Source organism: Bacillus rossius, chromosome 14 (genome assembly GCF_032445375.1).
Source record: "Bacillus rossius redtenbacheri isolate Brsri chromosome 14, Brsri_v3, whole genome shotgun sequence".
Lineage (NCBI taxonomy): Eukaryota > Metazoa > Arthropoda > Insecta > Phasmatodea > Bacillidae > Bacillus > Bacillus rossius.
The window spans coordinates 31,941,205-31,957,759 of NC_086341.1; the positions used below are offsets into that span (position 1 = coordinate 31,941,205).

General features: G+C 35.6%; 1 protein-coding gene across 2 annotated transcripts in view; it reads left to right on the forward strand.

Annotated features, from left to right (window-relative positions):
* The first annotated feature begins 3,878 nt into the window (after positions 1 to 3,878).
* Positions 3,879 to 16,555, forward strand: part of LOC134538760 (cytochrome P450 4C1-like) — a 77,952-nt gene continuing 65,275 nt past the window's right edge. The window contains exons 1-4 of one of the 2 annotated variants that reach the window (XM_063380246.1): positions 3,879 to 3,970; positions 5,374 to 5,539; positions 14,032 to 14,138; positions 15,239 to 15,329. In XM_063380246.1, the coding sequence (XP_063236316.1) occupies positions 5,374 to 5,539; positions 14,032 to 14,138; positions 15,239 to 15,329 (364 nt within the window). In that variant the 5' untranslated portion in view covers positions 3,879 to 3,970. The remainder of the gene's footprint in view (positions 3,971 to 5,373; positions 5,540 to 14,031; positions 14,139 to 15,238; positions 15,330 to 16,555) is intronic. The other variant, XM_063380247.1, reaches the window with a different exon arrangement.

The following is a 16,555-nucleotide window of genomic DNA, read 5'->3' on the forward strand; positions in this document are numbered from 1 at the left end:
ACTCTCTAATAAATTCCTTACAATAGCAAAACGTAACGTAATGGCTTGAAAGCTATTTCGCTCGGCAGACATAGAGGAATGACACTAACAGTTTGTATATCTATGACACACATTATAAAAATTAAGATATATTTTTAACCCGTTTAAAATTTATTTTTTTAGACAATAGATAATAGCCTATGTCCATCAGTAGTATAGGATAGTATTTTCTGGGACAGGCTTCAGGCTGTGGTGCCTGTGGTGCCGACCGCCATCTTGGATTTGTGACGTCACGGCGGCAAAAATTCCTCAAAATTCCTCAAAATTGACTCAAAATGACTCAAAAATTCCCGTTTTAAGAAAAAAATTCCCGTTTTCGAGGGAAAAATTCCCGTTTCGAGGGAAAAATTCCCGTTTTATTCCGTAAAAATCCCAGCGGCTAGAAATGTCCTAGAAGAGGCTTAAGCATCCTTAACTCAAGCCTCAGTTAAGCCTCTATCAGGACTTGACCTTGACCTTTGACCTTGACCTTGACCCCGGCGGCCATTTTGGATCAGCCATCTTGGTTGACGTAATTTTGTTTTCTCGAACATTCCGGCGATGTGTTTTCCGTCATATTGGATGATGACGTCACCGTTGCAATTTTCGTTATGGTCGCCATCTTTAACTTTTTTATTTATTATCCGATTTTAAAGAAAAAAAATTAAAAATTATAAAAAAATGAAATAATAAAATTTTAATAAATTATTAATAAAAAATATACTTTTACGACACGGAGTTCGGAGTCCTCGGTTCGAACCCGGTGAGGGCAAAAAAAAATAAAAATGACGACCGATCCTTCCCCCGCGGTGGCTGCTGGCGTACTGACTCCCACCACTTTTTTTCAAAGCATATATATATCGTCACCTAGTATGACGTCATGTTCACCATCTTGTCTTCGATGCTGGAAGCCATCATCATTGTATCGATGGCTAGAGCGCGCTGATGACATGTTAGTTTAATTCTTATCCGCTAGATTGCAGTAATCATTTATTACTGTGGCACCCGCCATCTTGTCATTTGGCCGCCATCTTGAAAATCCGTAATTATTTAGCTAGGAATTCGGGAAAAATTCCAAAATTCATTAAATAAATCACCCATTAATTTAATAATTGATTAGATCGACTAAGGTCCTTGGTTCGAACCCTGGCCGATACAAAACAACTTTAATATTTTAAAAAAGTACCACTAAAGTGTCAGGTTTGAGAAAATAAAAACACCGCAAGTTCTTTTACAAACATAATATTTATTACATAATGTCTATTCTACTACAGGATCACTTACGAAAGCTAACAAATTTATAATCAATCATTTAGTTCCGCATCGGTCTGAAATGACTAATTCTTAGCTCAAATCGGTTTATACTAGACAGAGTCCAACCAGAACCTTTACTGACATAGTTCTCCTCTTCTTGGCAGAGTTTCTGGATACCGTTTTTAACAGTTTGCTTCACATCGTCAGAACTGTAAATTACTGCAGCCGATGTCTTGAATGCACACTTCTTCACTTTCTCATCTAACGGATATGGCTTTCCATATAGACAGTCCAACCACAAGTTATATTTTAATGGACCTTTTGTTGCTACGTCATCAGTAAGCTGATTGATTATGTCCCGTCTAATATCATCAAGAAAAGATCAAATGTCCTTCGACTCACCGAACGTATTTAGATAATAATAGTCCTTCAATGTTCCACGAAATGCAGACTGCGCCAAGTAGAAGCCATTATCATTCACTTGTAATGCTCCCAACACAGTCTTAGGTTTATTTTCCTGTTCAGACGTCATACCAATCGGTTGCTGCACATCGGTTTTCTTGCTTGTACGCTCACGAGCCTTCAACCTAAGACATCGGCTGCAGTAATTTACAGTTCTGACGATGTGAAGCAAACTGTTAAAAACGGTATCCAGAAACTCTGCCAAGAAGAGGAGAACTATGTCAGTAAAGGTTCTGGTTGGACTCTGTCTAGTATAAACCGATTGGAGCTAAGAATTAGTCATTTCAGACCGATGCGGAACTAAATGATTGATTATAAATTTTGTTAGCTTTCGTAAGTGATCCTGTAGTAGAATAGACATTATGTAATAAATATTATGTTTGTAAAAGAACTTGCGGTGTTTTTATTTTCTCAAACCTGTCACTTTAGTGGTACTTTTTTAAAATATTAAAGTTGTTTTGTATCGGCCAGGGTTCGAACCAAGGACCTTAGTCGATCTAATCAATTATTAAATTAATGGGTGATTTATTTAATGAATTTTGGAATTTTTCCCGAATTCCTAGCTAAATAATTACGGATTTTCAAGATGGCGGTCAAATGACAAGATGGCGGGTGCCACAGTAATAAATGATTACTGCAATCTAGCGGATAAGAATTAAACTAACATGTCATCAGCGCGCTCTAGCCATCGATACAATGATGATGGCTTCCAGCATCGAAGACAAGATGGCGAACATGACGTCATACTAGGTGACGATATATATATGCTTTGAAAAAAAGTGGTGGGAGTCAGTATGCCAGCAGCCACCGCGGGGGAAGGATCGGTCGTCATTTTTATTTTTTTTTGCCCTCACCGGGTTCGAACCGAGGACTCCGAACTCCGTGTCGTAAAAGTATATTTTTTATTAATAATTTATTAAAATTTTATTATTTAATTTTTTTATAATTTTTAAATTTTTTTCTTTAAAATCGGATAATAAATAAAAAAGTTAAAGATGGCGACCATAACGAAAATTGCAACGGTGACGTCATCATCCAATATGACGGAAAACACATCGCCGGAATGTTCGAGAAAACAAAATTACGTCAACCAAGATGGCTGATCCAAAATGGCCGCCGGGGTCAAGGTCAAGGTCAAAGGTCAAGGTCAAGTCCTGATAGAGGCTTAACTGAGGCTTGAGTTAAGGATGCTTAAGCCTCTTCTAGGACATTTCTAGCCGCTGGGATTTTTACGGAATAAAACGGGAATTTTTCCCTCGAAACGGGAATTTTTCCCTCGAAAACGGGAATTTTTTTCTTAAAACGGGAATTTTTGAGTCATTTTGAGTCAATTTTGAGGAATTTTGAGGAATTTTTGCCGCCGTGACGTCACAATTCCAAGATGGCGATCGGCACCACAGGCACCACAGCCTGAAGCCTGTCCCAGAAAATACTATCCTATACTACTTCCATCCCCAGGATATAATCTATCTCCTTGCCAAAAATTGATTACGATCCGTTCAGCCGTTCAGCCGGGAAAAGGTAACAAACAGACAAACAGACAGTTTTATACTAATCTTTACTAATATGCAAAAGTGTATTGTCTATGTTTGAACCATAAGTTATGCACGTTTTTGAAGAAAGGGGCTTTGATAAGAGCTTCGTTTTCATACATATCAAGCAAGCATTTTTTCGAAATCTATATTAGTTAATTAGTTATAAGCAAAATGAAAATAGCATTGAATCTTATGATGTTAACGCAGGTTGCGTAGTGCCCTTGAAACACTGGAGTGGCCTCTTAATTAGTACAAAAATGCGTAACCTGTAAATACTCGAAACATAAAAAAGAAGTAGGTAATATATGATTATGGTAATATATGATTCGAAAAAAAGTAGGTAATATATGATTTTTAAGCGTTACTTTCAAATTTATCGTTCATAGTAAGTACAAGAATACATTCAACGTAACAGGCCATTTTGTAAAATGTTTCCTGGCCGCTAAGACAAGAAAACTAGTTCTCTAGATAAAGTGCATGGTAACAAGGACATTTTTTTTTTGCGATAACGGCCTTCATTGAAATATATTACGAATGAAAAACAAACCTGTTCGCTGAACTAGACACGTATACATGCCTGCACTTGTTGCGGCATTAGGTCAAGTTTCTTCACGCACACGTTCACTTCTCAAACGAGCTTCTTCTAGTGAGCAGTTACCAACTTACAGAGAGAGCTTGAAACAAAGAAGGCCGATTTAAAGGTAAGAAACAGTGATTGTGCAATATAGTTTGATGTGTCGTTACAGGAATGCCTGCAATTTAAGTAATTCATGTACTGTATTTTTTTGTAAATGTAACAGAAATATTCATGTTAAATGACAGAAATTTGCAAATTTGTATATTTACACAAATAATGTATCACTCTAAAATAATTTTTGCGGTACTACTTTCCCGGGCATTTATGATTTCCGTTGTTCCATAACCTCAAATATTTAAAGATATTTGCAAAACGTTCCCTGACCAACTTTTCCAGTACTATCTGAACACATTAATAAGCTTAATAAAACCAGATAAATTCCAATTATTGAATATTTTATTATCTTTTAAATGGTTTAATAAAACAATGTTTGGCTGAAAAAGAAATTTAAAGATAATATATCATTTGCCAATTTTCGTAAGAATTCCTTGGTGTTATCCCGAAAAAACGTTTTTATAAATGCAAAAATAACCATAGCTTTGTGTTGTACAAAGTTACATACATTTATTGTAGCATTAAAAACTATTTCATGGCAACTGGTTTCCAAATGAATCTTTTGTAAAAAATGAAACTAAGCTCGATTTAAGAGTTTTTATCTCTTGTTAATCGCCTTTGAAGATGACTGCATAAACGCAAGCCGAATCTTCAGGCACACGTGGCGGCAGCCCATAAGTATTTAGTGACTCTGGTTGTGAAATCCTGTGATATAATTTGATTTACGGTTAGGACTGAGTCTTAAATAACCATTTCTTATAGCGACAGTAACAATAAACTTTGAACCGTAAACACCAGCAGCACAATAATACGTCCTGGCGGTCAAAGAATCCTGTCGCCAAATTCTGAAAGCAAGAGGCATCATTGCAAAAGGAACCATTGCAGTCTAATAAAAATAACTTTCTTTTGAAACATTACATGGTTAATTTATGAAATGGCATGTAAAGCGTGAAAAGAAAATGTTTTGTTTAATACGTACCTTTTATGATTTGAACCTAGAAGCAGCTGATAAAAATTTGTAGAACCAGAGTCTCGGAAATATTTTGCAAAAATGTAAAAATGCTGAATAAACAATTTTCTTACGACGACTGCCACGGCTAACCAACGAATCAGTACTGAGTTGTGACTACTGGAATCAAAAGTATATACCAAATCATAGTTTTTTTTTTAATTGTAACCACGTAAGTTTACAAAGTTCTCTAAAATTTTGCGGCCCTTTTTTTGTCAAAGATAATTTATTATTGCGTTTCTACATCCCTTGCTGTGATTGGTTCTTACAAAGTTTTACAAACAAATTAATTTAGACTTTAAGTATATCCCTGCAAATTTCGTGACAATTGCAACCATTGATCGATTAGGGGCGTCTTAAATAAATATTGTTATATGTATATGTCAAATTATTTCTGTTTTCAGATGAAAATGAATTTTTCTGCTACTGTGCTTCTTGCTGCCGTCATAATTTTACTGACGTGGCTTGTTTCTATGGTCATTAATTGGCTACGCTTTGTAAGGAGAGTCAACGACATACCTGGTCCTAGAGGATATTTTAAATTAAGATTCTCTTCCATTCCCAAAGATCGTAAGTACATGAACATTTTTCTTAATTATTTATCTTAATGTTTTATTATGGTACAAGGATAAAGGTAGTTTGAACACAAGTAGTATATAAATGTTCCTCCTATGCCATGCTTATAGGGTGTGGTGCCTGTGGTGCTGCCCTCCATCTTGGATTGTGACATCACGGTGGCCATCTTGGCTGACCTTGAATTTAGACCTTGACCTTGACCCCGGAGAAACTTCTTGGATCCGCCATCTTTAAATTGAGTTCCCTGCTCACTAATGCTGCACTTTTCGTTACGCACAAAATCTTAGATGTGTATGACCACCTCGTGTTAATTTTCGTTACGGCAACCATCTTGGAATATATATAGAACGCTGCAATTTTCGAGAGCGGACAAGTAGTTGTGTTCCCGTATTTCATTTTAAATGTGTATTTATAGAACCTCCTTGACTAGGCGGGCCACTTAAGAATGTTCTTTAGTTCTGTTGTAAAAATAAACACAATGACTTTTCATCTTGCAATTACAAGGGTGGTATTGTATATGTGGTGACAAAATTGTTTTTGCACGGCATTAAATGTAAATATTGTTTTCAGTACTGTCTACCACTAGCTCTAGTGACACGTAGTACACACGGCCTCTGCTAGAGATTGCTGCCGCCATTTTATTTTCAATATATATTACTAGGAGCGCTATTGTTGTGTAGTACACATCGTTTTCTATGAAGCGTTACCACCATATTATTATAATTTTTACCCGATAAAGTGCAAGAATAATTTATTATTACTGTTGCCACCACCATCCTGACATTTGGCCACCATATTAGTGTGTAAAAGGGGTTCCGAGCCCTGGCTTCTGGCTGTGGCGCCGTGAGCCGTGGAGCCTGCCGATTGCTCTGACATCACGGCGGCCATCTTGGACTCAAAAATTCCTCAAAATACCTCAAAAATGACTCAAAAATTCTCGTTTTGAGTAAAAATTTTCCCGTTTTCGATGGAAAAATTCCCGTTTCGAGGGAAAATTTCTCGTTTTAGTACTTAAAAATACTAGCGGCTAGAAATGTCCATATTGAGGCATCCATGTATACAGCCTCCGATAAGCCTCTGACGTCATCATGGATTATGACGTCACCTTTGCAATTTACGTTACGGCTGCCATCTTGAAAACCTTTATTTATTATCCGATTTTATTGAAAAAAGTTGAAAATGCACCGGAAAATTAACTTATTAGAATACTGATTGATTCGATCGATTCCCGTAAAACCAAAAAAAAATAATAATAATAAATGGTTGTCTGTAAAGTCGGTTTACGGACGATAGTTTAACGTGACAACGTTTTGACAAAACATTGATGAAATTATTGCATACTTTTATGAATAAAATTGAATAATTTTTATTGAATTATCACTGTTTTGTATGGTTACAAAGAAGGAGTGAAATGAAATCTACAATTTAATTGATAAATTTACTTTTATTTGCACTCATTAATTCAAATATGTTTATTACTTTAACGAAGAGATTATTTTAACTATAACTTGTATACATGTTTGCTATTTAACTTCTTCCAATATGTGTTATTCTGTTAAGGATAGGACGATGATAGGAAAAGTAGGAAACGAACGGGAGTGTTTCAAGTTTAATGTGCCTCGAAAAAGTCAAATCGATGGTTGTTCCAATCGAGTGGAAGATAGATAGATGCGGCGCAAGCGTACAATCAGCGTAACGGGACAATGTGCGTAACGGGACACTTTTTCGTGCGTGCAGACCGCGTTCATCGATTTATTAGACGTTGTCACGTCAAAAAAACAGATTCTGCTAGCTTGTGAACTTCACAATGTTGTGCAAAGTTAAAGTTCTAGTACAAGCCAGAATTTTTGCTCGCTGGGTCTCTATTAGGGCCGGGTCCTCGGTCCCGATGGCACCCAATTCGCCTGGCAGCGCTAGGTTACGGCCTTGCAGCAGCTCGGGCAGAGAGTGGCCCGTGACCACATTGGTCCTGCGCCGGATACCATATAGGAGAGTGGGGAGGTGGACATCCCACGGTATGGTCCTCATCTAGGCAGATTCTTATTTTAGTCTTAATGTCTTGATTGCGCCTTTCTGTGGGATTTGCCTGTGGATGGTAGGTGGGGGTGGTTTGGTGTTTGACCACCCACCACCTACATGACGCCCACCAGTGACGGCCCGTGTCTGTCAGGAGTACTCTGGGAAATCCATACCTTGGGAACACTTCCCGTTCCCACAGTGCAGCTACCGTTCCCGCCTTGACGTTCGCCAATGACAATGCCTCTGTCCATCGTGTAAATAAATCAGTAATTACCACGATTAACCACTTTTCCCTGGTGGTACGAGGATAGGGGCCCATGATAGGTATCAAGTGCTATATTGTGGAATAATGTGTCTGACTGCCTGGGCACCTGCTGTTCCACACTGTCAGGTCTGTGTGCCTTGCACTGCAAGATTGCATACAGTGTATGATATCACTCCTGAAATAAAATATACAACTGTTTGCTTTATTCTCACCATTTTTTTTCTTTTTAGTTGAAAATAATTGGGGAATACCGATATGTATTACACGTTGACATCACCGATATTGCTCAATTTTTCCCCAAAATACTTTCCTCTACCTAAATTCGTTATCGATTGTATTATTACTGCGGTCTACCATGAGGTCACGGTGCTTGAATTATTCCTCAATAGCGAGCTTATTTAACTACAACAAAATTTCCAATAATTATGAAATGCCAACTGGTCCATATTAGGTAGGTTTCGAAATAGTATAAATTGAGGAAAGGACCTATAAACTTAATAATTAGCACATATACCCTTGATATAATCACAATGAGCTATACAAGCAATCAGCACATACACCCTCGACAAAATCACCCTGTGGGGAAACAATAGTGGAAACTCTGGAGAAGCCGCTCGTCGGGACGCCAAGGAAAGACGTCTCAAAGCGCAAGAGCGCGCAAAAGATGAAGAGAGGCCCAGACAAGAATGGGAGCGCGAGGAGAGGAAGCATCAGCAAGAAGAACAGCGGTGAGTTGAGGAGCGCGTGAGGCAGTATGCAGCAGCTTTGCGCGAGCAGACATCGTGGCGCGGAACACATACCCGGCCAAACTAATGCATCCTTGTCGTATGTAATAATGTGTAAAAGTATTTGTTCTCAAAAATAAATGCTTGTTCCTCATACATATCCATTTTATTTCAAAGTGCATGTTAGCTTAACAACGAATGCCAAGCTCGCGTGTACCTCCTTACAAATGTCACGACACACTGGTTTCCTTCATGATACTGGATATTCAGGTAGTTAGCCTAATAATTATAATAATATATTGTACTAGTTCTATCCTCTAAGATGTTGTACAAGCTGCATCTTATGTATAGACAACCGTGGCCACTACACCTCCTAACACGATGGTAGGCGCACCATGACATGCTATGCTGCGATAGGTAGGTACGGTGCACGTTACATAGAGTTTATGTAAGGTATCTGTCATACTATAGTCTAAACATTACAGGAAAAATAAAAAGTAAACATAATTAGAATAATGTTTTATTACATCATTATAGTCTAACCAAACCTGTTAGCAATACAATGACACATCTTAAGTATAAGTGAGGTGTATAAGTGTATTAAACACACACATATGTCCCAGTAGTTGTGTATGTTTACTCAACAGTTTTGATTTTCGTTTTGAAACACACGCCGCCAGTTAGTACCGTTCCGAGCCCACTCTAGCCAATATTCTGCAGTCGCCATCTTGCCGATTAAATAATAAAAGCCTGTTACTGGCCCGTGCACTTCGCCTACGCATTTTAATTTTTTTATTTTTTGCCCTCGTCGGGTTCTAACCGAGGACTCCGAGCTCCGTGCCGTAAATGTATGTTTTTAAATAGTATTTATTAAAATTTTATTAATTAATTTTTTTTTAATTTTTAAAATTTTTTCACTAAAATCGGATAATAAATAAAGGTTTTGAAGATGGCGGCCGTAACGTAAATTTCAACGGTGACGTCATAATCCAAGGTGGTGATCATTATATCCTTATTCCTAAAAATGGCTTATCGGAGGCTTTAGACATGGATGCTTAAGCCATTTTTAGGATTTTGAGTTCTTTCTAAGGCAAAATGACTTTTAGGGATTTTCGAAATCGGCCAGTGTGGCCAGGGAGGGACAATCTAAGACGTATAATTAATATACACCAGTCCACGATGAGCACCTAATTTATTGATACAAGGCCCTGTACATGGGGCTGTCCCAACCTTGCCTGCGACAGTCTGGTTGGCGCGCGGCGACACGAGGGTTTATCCCCTGACCGGGTACTCGGCGTTACGCTCTGGCTAACCTGCACCGTACTATGTCCGGTAGTTCAGAGGCACCCGGAAAGGTGGCGCGACACTAACACACTATGCCACATGCTACTGTATGTAGACCTAAATGCCCCGCAAGATATTATATGCACTGTAGAGGCTACTACTCCTCGCCACATAAAATAACAAGTTAAAATTCGGAAACTGACTCCTAGCTGCCACTATGCCTGCGTTGCGATGCACTTACTCCTGGTTGGCTCACAGCTCAGCGACCGTCTCGAGGCACGACTCATCTCGTGACGCAATCACTCCTCGTGCCATCCTGGAAACGACTAACACCCCGTCGCCCGCCGCAACGGCTCATCCCTTCCCCTCCCCCACGTACCGCGCCAGCCCCTTACGTGTCGCTGATGGGTGTGACGTATTCACCCAGTGAACATGATAAGAACAAAACATAAGCACTTCAAATGATAGAATTAAATATTTACAATAAAATAATGTTAATAAATATTTACAAGATTTGTCGTGCTGTAACACAGTATCCAGTCTTTACGTATTTTACCGTTGATTCCCCTGGCGTGCGCGAATCTCTCGTGCCCCCCCCCCCCCCTCCCCCCCCCCCCAGCCGCTCTGCACAATTCAGCGCACACACGACACAGGGCAGGAGAAGGCGTTTGCGTGGCATAACGGATTGTGAGAGCTGGGTCGACACTTGGGTCGACGTCAAGTGGCTTAAATTACACGGTGACAATCCGCCATAAGCAGAACCTTACAATTAGTAAGCCATGGACCCCATCTTGTATTATGATCTAACTGTCGCACTTTTCGTTATGGTCGCCACCCTGAAGATCCGTTTTTTATGTTAGAAACTCGGGAAAAATGTTTAAATTTTGAATAAATAATTAATAAAAACTTAGATAAAAACTTTCCGGCATCTGGGATTGTTACATCACCACGGCCTTCATATTGATTGAAAAAATTAATTGAAAAATATTTGTAATTTATAAAAAAATTATTGAGTATAATTTTAATAAAATTTATAAATAAAGACAAATACAAAATAAGGTCCTCGGCTCTAACCCAGCGAGGGGGGAAAAATGACGATGGATTCTTCCTCCACGGAAGCAAACGACAGACTGAACTCCCACCACCAATGCCAAGGTAGATATATCGCCAGCTATAGTGACGTCACGTCCACCAGCTTGTTTTCATCTGCTGGAGGCCACCACATTATTTTTTTATGCTAGAGGATGCAGCTGCCATAGTAGTTTAATTTTCACCCTATAAAGTACAGTAATTATTTATTGCCAAAACGCCCGCCTTTTGTCGAATATCTTGGCTGACAACTTACAAATCTTTCTTTATAAAGCTAGAAATTAGGGAAAAATTCCGAAATTCATAAAAAAATCACTCATTAATAAACCAATAGAATATATCGAATCAAATTCTTAGTTCAATACTTGACCAATACAAAAACATATTTTTGTAAAAAGTATTAATTTCAATAAATTTTGTCAAACGTCCTTAAAGAAGCTTTAATTAATCTATTAACAGCATCCCGTAAGCTGAAGATGTCTTACATCTTAGAAATGTATCATTATTAAGCAAGAATTTTGGAAAGAATCTAAATGACATCAAAAAATCCCTCATTAATTTACTGTTTTAAATTCGACAAAATATTGTCCTTGCTTCGATCCTTGGTCAATGCTAAAAAATACAAAATTTAATTAAATATCCCTTCCATTTGTCATACATGTGGCAGGTTAAAAAACACTTCTTTATACAAACTAAAATTTATTAAATAAATTCAACTCTACTACAGATACACTTGTAAAAGTTAGCAATAAAAAAACATTTATTTCGGCATTTGCTTGAATTGGTTGAGTCTCAGCTCTAAACGGTTTACTGGAGACAGAAACCACCCAAATCCTTTACCTACAAAGTCTTTTTCTACACGATAGAGTTTTTCGATACTGTGTTTAACAGACTCCTTCACATCGCCGGAATTGTAAATGGGAGTATTAACTGCATTGAACGCACACTTGTTCAATTTGTCCTCGACGGAAATGGTTTGCCATTTACACAGTAAAGTCACAATTTTTGTTTAAAATAACCGTTCGTTGCTTCTGCTTGAAATCATAAAGTACAATACGAATGTATTTTGACTCACTAAATGTATTTAGATATTAATAGTTCTTCCATATTCCAAGAAATGAAAATTTCACCAAATGGTATCCGTGATCATTTGCCTGTAATGCATCAAGCACAGTCTTAGGCTTAGATTCATGTACAGGCCTCAGCGCATTTCGTTGATAGCCGTCGGTTTTTGTGCTTGTACGCAAACGAGCCTCCAATCTAAAGCGAGAAGTGAAATGTCTGCAGGTAGTTCATCAATAAGCACACGGAATTCACCTTTAAATTTTTTTTTCGCATGCCGTCGTAAACTGTCAATATGTATAAACCAAACATGGCACTCATCGCAGCGAAACTTCGTACGAGAAGGATTCTTTACACATATGCTCTTTTTTTGTGTTGGTGCATCATGGGGAAATGAAAACGACATTTCACAGTAGCTGCAAGGATGCCTAGTTGATGAATACGACCCATTCTGACCCGAACCGGTTACTGATGTTGCTGCAGTGGTACCATTCATAGTCTACAATCAAACACATCAATCAATAGCAGTTGTATCGAAACTCTCATTTCTGCAGTTCAGTAGGACCTTTGCATATCTATAAGTGTCTTTTAAACTTATATTTTCTAGCAAATTGCTTGCTAGATTGTGAACAGAAAAACTATTTGCGAGGAGGATTCTTAGAACAATCTCACTCTTTATGTCATCCTGCATTAATGATTTTCGAAAATATATTGTTACAGTAACGACATTGATGTTGATGGATTTTGACGAATCACAAGCCATGAAAGTCTCCATTGAGGGTGAAACGTCTTTCATCGTGGTTTCCTCTGCAGCCAACCAAGCAGGAATTAAAGTATCTTCTGCTGGTGGAACCAAACCAGTTGAAGTCTTTGCTATTATTGTCGGTGAAGATGATAATCATTCAATTGATATGTACAACCTCGCTGACGAGATCTCTGCAGACGATGGTACAGCTTGCATCAAGTTCTTTGTAGTTAACTTCAACGATACCAACATGATCTTCTTCGCCAGGTCGTCGCTGCTGAAAGGCTTCCCATAGACGATGGTTAAATTTTAATTGAGTTCGCTGTTAAAGATGGTAAATATGCCAACATGATATCACAAAATAGGTAATTACGTGACATTTTTATCAAATGAGACGAATTAGGTGATTCTTAGACCGTCGTGGCAAGAAACAAACTGAAAGTACTTTCTTCTGGGACTTGGTTATATTCACACGCCCGATGTATTAATAAACTTATTAAAACATGAACCATATACTGTAATACACGAGTCAAAACAACATTCAAAAAAGGAAGCCACTCAAAAAACGAAGCACATTTGGAAGCAAATTCGACAAACAAATGGGCACTAATAAACACCCAGGACACGAAGTATAAACACAATAACGCACACAGGACACACAATTTACACACAATACACGCAATGAACACGCAATGTACACACAATTACACACTGGACATTTGTTGTACACACATTACACACAGAACACAATGTACACACAATTACACATACTGACCAGCAATGTTCACGCAATGCACACAATTAACAGGCAATTCACTGATATCATGAGCAGGAAAATAGACAGTTTTTACTTCGAAGTGTTCTGCAAGAATAACTTCCAACCGCACAGACACATTGTGTGATGACATTTTATTAATGTATCACACAGCAGGAATTTTACTTCACTTAAACACAGTGAAATATATATTATTATATATTGTAGTGACCATTTACAATGTCAAGGTTTTCTTGTAAAATCAGTATAATTTTAAGGAACATACCTTTTAAATAGAATCTAAAAATTTGTTTTAATGTTTCAATCAATGTGGTTAAAGTAAAAATATTTGGGAATTATTTCGTGAAAAGTCACATTTTATTTTAATTATATAAAAAATGTATTATAATTTTCATTTAATCCTTTTACCATATATGTTTTACTAACTAAACTGCCCGTTATATCCTTTATTTAAGTAATGTATTGTAAACCACTAACAGGTTAAGCAATAGAATAAAGAAGAGCAAAAAAAATGTTTTACAGGTTCTTTTGAAGCGTTATACAGACAAGGAAAGAAGTATGCCCCTATTTCCCGAATATGGTTCGGATTTACTGCTTTGGTACAGCTTACAAGACCGGAGCATGCAGCCGTGAGTTATGATCAAAAGGTCTTTTATATTAGTTTGTGTAGTTTCAATTTGTGGAAGCCTCCAAATCTGCTAAGGTAACATTTGTTCTCAATGACAAGTAATTAAAAATAATAATTCATTAAGAATTATATATTAATAATAATTTGTTTACTTACATTTTTTATAAGCTATCATTACAAACTGAAAAAAAATTATTATCTTTATATTGATAGTTAACGTTAAAGACTAAGAAGTTTTTTATTCTGATTACAATTCAGTAGACCTATTTGGAAAACTAAAGCATAAAATATAAATATGACTCATAATGTTTTCATTGGAAGACATTTTACTAAGTTTCTTATAACATTTTCATAATATAATCTATCGTAAACATATCTCTTAAATACGTTTCTATTTTTCACTAATGAATTCCTATAAATTTTATTTATTCTTATTAAAAAGGGACACCAGAATATCAAATATATATAATTTCTACAATTAAATTTATATTATTAAAAGTTTTAACAAGAATATTAGTTATATTATGTTAAAAAAATATATTTTCTTTTTTTAATGATATCCTTGTAACTCACAATTTATAATTTTCAAAATATTTTCAGATATTTTGTTCTAAAATTCATAACAGACAAATTTTATGAAAGTCATTCAACTCCAAGGGGTTAAAATAAAAACTTCGTTTGTACAATGCATATTTTTTAAGTAGTAGTAACTTAAATAGATTTGGTGTTTTTTAATAAATTCCAAAAATTACTTTTATAATTAAAACTGTATTATTTTTATGGATATCTTAAAAATATATGTGTAATTCGTAGTTTCAAAATCAATAAATTACTAATTTTGATCAATTTATAACAACCGTGTCATTTTTTTGAATAACTGACAAATATGGTTAGTTAAAATTTATGTTCAAAACAGGCAATTTTTGTTTTTAAAATAAACTATGCATTAAGCTTTATTAAATGCTTTATGTCTTTAATAAATTGTTTAATTCATATTTTTGAAAGTTGTGTTTTCCCAAAAGTTATGTTTATTAAAAACTATTAAACAAAGCTTATGATCGCAACCAAACTAATAGAGAACTTATATTTTTTATATTTTAGGTAATCCTCAGTTCCAAGAAATTTATTAATAAACCTAAGTATTACACACTCATGTGTGAATTTATTGGAAACGGATTAGTTACATCTGCAGGTAAGAATAAATTATCTAAAAAATAATTATAATTTTCTGTAATATTTCAGTAATTAAAAGTCAACTTTTTATTATCAGAGAATAGGTTTTTAAATTGATTTTAATTCCTAAACTATATTATTACCATCTTTGGAGAAGCGTTTAAATATAGAAGCATGTTAATAACATTGTGCCTAGGCTTAAAAAATAATGAACATTTACGACATTAAAATAATGAATTCAAGTTAAAAAAGTTTAAAAAATGTTAAATCGTTCAAATCTTAAAACAAATCTTTTATGAATCAAATTTTATATAAATCCATATTAGAATAACTATAACCAAAGTTGAATAGATAAAATATTGATAGAAATTTTTTAAAAACAAAAACATCAAAAATTAACTAAAATTAAAAAAACTATTACAACTTAAAATAAATAAATATACTACAGCAGGTAAGGTTTAAAAATTAAACTAACATAATGACAAACTACTAATTGTATAAACAATTTTCTCAATAATTATTTACTTATTATATAAAATTAAATTAAATCAATTTTAATGGAAATTTTTTTAGTTTACTAAGCACACATTAACTGAAACTCCCTAAAACGGTTTTAATACTTTAAAATGTTAGAAAGGTTGCTACATGTTTAAGAATAAAAATTATATTTACCCAAGAATTTCAGTAAGTTAATTCTTGAATAAAATGAGAGTTAATTATATACCTAATTGAACTTAAAAATATAGAACATCTAAGCTATAAAAACTCTAAAGAACAAAACTTATATATATATTTATATATTCTCTTATAAAACTATTCTTTTTAATTTTTTATATATTTTAAATTACAATGAAAAGAATACACAAGTGAGAGTATAGCACTACAGAGTTTCGAAATTTAATGCACTTGTCTTCTTTCATAATCTATTGCCATTCTCCTCATTACCCAAGCTCATATAGGATGAACAATTAGGTCTGAATTTAACATAATGAATTTTTTCTGGGGTATTTTCCAAATGTTTTCTAGTACAACTACAATAAATTTCCGTTAATGACCAGAAATGTCTAACCTTAAAAATTGCGTAGAAGACAGTTCGTGATAGCCAATAATCAATGAACGCTTGAATGCTTTTGCTGTAAACTCTGATATGATAAGAGAGCAGTGATGTCTTTACTGGGTGGGAGAAACGGGAGTACCCTAATAAAACCCACAGGCTCAAGCCAAAGGCCACCACGTTTGCCACTT